General features: G+C 41.6%; 1 protein-coding gene across 1 annotated transcript in view; it reads right to left on the reverse strand.

Moving 5' to 3' along the window:
• Window positions 1-101: 101 nt before the first annotated feature.
• Window positions 102-2500, reverse strand: part of LOC113823736 (flexible cuticle protein 12-like) — a 9178-nt gene continuing 6779 nt past the window's right edge. The window contains exon 3 of the mRNA XM_027376426.1: window positions 102-228. Within this exon, the coding sequence (XP_027232227.1) occupies window positions 102-228 (127 nt within the window). The remainder of the gene's footprint in view (window positions 229-2500) is intronic.

A 2500-nucleotide genomic window follows, 5' to 3' on the forward strand; every position in this document is an offset into this window, starting at 1 on the left:
GAATGGCCAAGGAATTGAGAGAGAGAGAAAAAAATCTGGAGATTTTTTCTTCTTTCTCTCTTAATTCTATGTCTTTTACTCTCCATTCCCCTTTCCCTTCTTCAGTAGACTTGCGTCCTGGAGTAGGGGAGTGCGGGGGCCACGGGGAGCACGTTGCCGGAAGGCTGGTACCCCCCCTGGTCGGCCGCGAAGGTGATCTTGACCGGGACGCCCTCGGGGGAGGTGTAGCTGGGGGGGGGGGGAGGGATGGCGATATTGATAACGGCAATAAAACGTAAATTGAATCAGCAACGACAGAAGTAGTAATTACAACAACAATGATAATGACGAAGAAAAAAATATTCTTTATAATAATGGCTATAATAACAGTAATGATAAATATAATAATTGTGATAATTAAAACAATAACATTTTAATGTTGATAATCATAAAGATAATGATGATGATGATATTAAGTATAATGATAATGATAATAATGATGATGATAAACTTAATTTTTATCATTATCAACATCATCATAAATATCATAATTATTGTTGTTGTTATAATTATTACTATTTTCATTATCATTATAACAATGACAATAATGATGATAATATTAACAATAATAATGATAATGATAACAATAAAAATAATAATGATAGCAAGAACAACAATAATGATAATGATGCATGCAAATGATATACTGAAGTATATTTCACACAAGATGTGCGTGCTTTTTTATGTCCATGTACATTCATTGCTAAGAATGATTTCGATTCATGAGTAAACACACCAGTCGGTTTCATTCCAGATACATGAAGTGTGATATAAGTCTATTTGAAATGGGGAGCAGGTGTGAATGGGGGAGTGGGGAGGGAAGGGGAGGAGAAGGGAAGAAGGAGTAGAAAGATGCTAGTGTGACGTATGCCGCCATAAATCCCTTTCTTTACCGCAGCTCCCCCCTCTCCCCCTCCCCACTTCTCCCCACCTCTTTCTTCCTCTCCGCCCCCTCCGCCTTCTCTAGTCCTCCCTACTCCCTACTCTCTTCCTCCTCCTCCACTTCACCCGGCTTCCTTCCCCCCTTCCCCTCCTCTCTCATTCTTCTCCTTCTCCTTCCCATTCTCCCCTCCTATTTTGTCTTTCCATCGTCTCCCTTCATTCTTTACCCTCCCCCTACCCCCTCAAACAGACCCTTACCTTTCCCTCCCGCCCCTCAGCCCTGCCTCCCCCCCTCCCCCCCTCCCTGCAATTACCACCCGCCCCACGCAGCATATATAAAGAGGAAGAGACTCACGACTTCAATCCACTCCCAAGATCGCCCTCAAGCAGGAACCGACTCGCCCGTTGCATCGCTCGTCTGCGAGGATTCCGCTGCCTTTAATCCGAAGAAAACTCGAGTAAAATGAAGTTCGCCGGAATCGCCCTTGTGAGTGATTGCGTAATACGTCGATCGCGTTTGTCGGAATTCTTGTTGAAAAAGAGCGACTGAAATTTGTTTCTTACAAAAAGGAGTTAAAGATTCGATGTTCCTTCTTTCACCAAGGTTTCGTGATAATCCTGAAGATATTCCACGATGATGTGTAATACTGAAACCTATACAAGTGCTGCATTTTAGGAATCATTTGCTTCCATTCGTGTTTTTAAAATCAACATCTGAGATTTTTACTTTTTTGATGATTATATCTACCCAATACCATGATTATTGTAAATGCTCAATGTATCATATCTATCAATGAATTACCATGCAATATATCAATTTTGATGGTATTCCCAAGCATCTGTATATTCATTCAGTAATTGTCATTACAAGTTCGATAGATCACATTACACACACATAGTGAATATTCGAGCCGACACATACAACCAGACAGATGTATACATAAGCGCCCTTCCGTTACACCTAACTGAAAAGTACAGTAAGGAAAAGATGTTTGCTCTTCTTTAATGGTTGTCAGTGGCACAGGTTCAGTTTCTTTCCCGGCGTTTATGTCTTCCAAACCAACTTGTCTCCTTCACATCCTTTTTGCGTCTACTTCACGCCATCACCATTTTCGTAGGATTAGTGTTCATATTAGCAGTCTTATAACCATTATTATCACAATTACTCATCATTGTTATTATTTTCATTATCATAATAATAATAGATATAATTATTACCATCATCATAATGATGAATATCACCATTATTGTCATAATGATAATAAATATGATTATCATTGTATCACCATTATTATTAGAAATATTATTATCATCATTATCATTGATATTATCATTATCATCATTATTACTAGTAGACTTTTCCCCCGTGTGATCCCCCCCCCCCCCCGCCCCCAGAGCGCCGTGGTGGTGGTCGTAGGACTCCTTCCCCCTCACCCCCTACGCCCCTAGAGTCGTGATCCCGATCCTGAAGGACGACCGCTCGCAGGACGCCTACGGGGGCTACTCCTTCTCCTACGGCACAGGCAACGGCATCTACAGGGACGAGGTCGGCCGACAGAACTACGGCCAGGTCACGCAG

Source organism: Penaeus vannamei, chromosome 42 (assembly GCF_042767895.1).
Source record: "Penaeus vannamei isolate JL-2024 chromosome 42, ASM4276789v1, whole genome shotgun sequence".
Classification (NCBI taxonomy): Eukaryota; Metazoa; Arthropoda; class Malacostraca; order Decapoda; family Penaeidae; genus Penaeus; species Penaeus vannamei.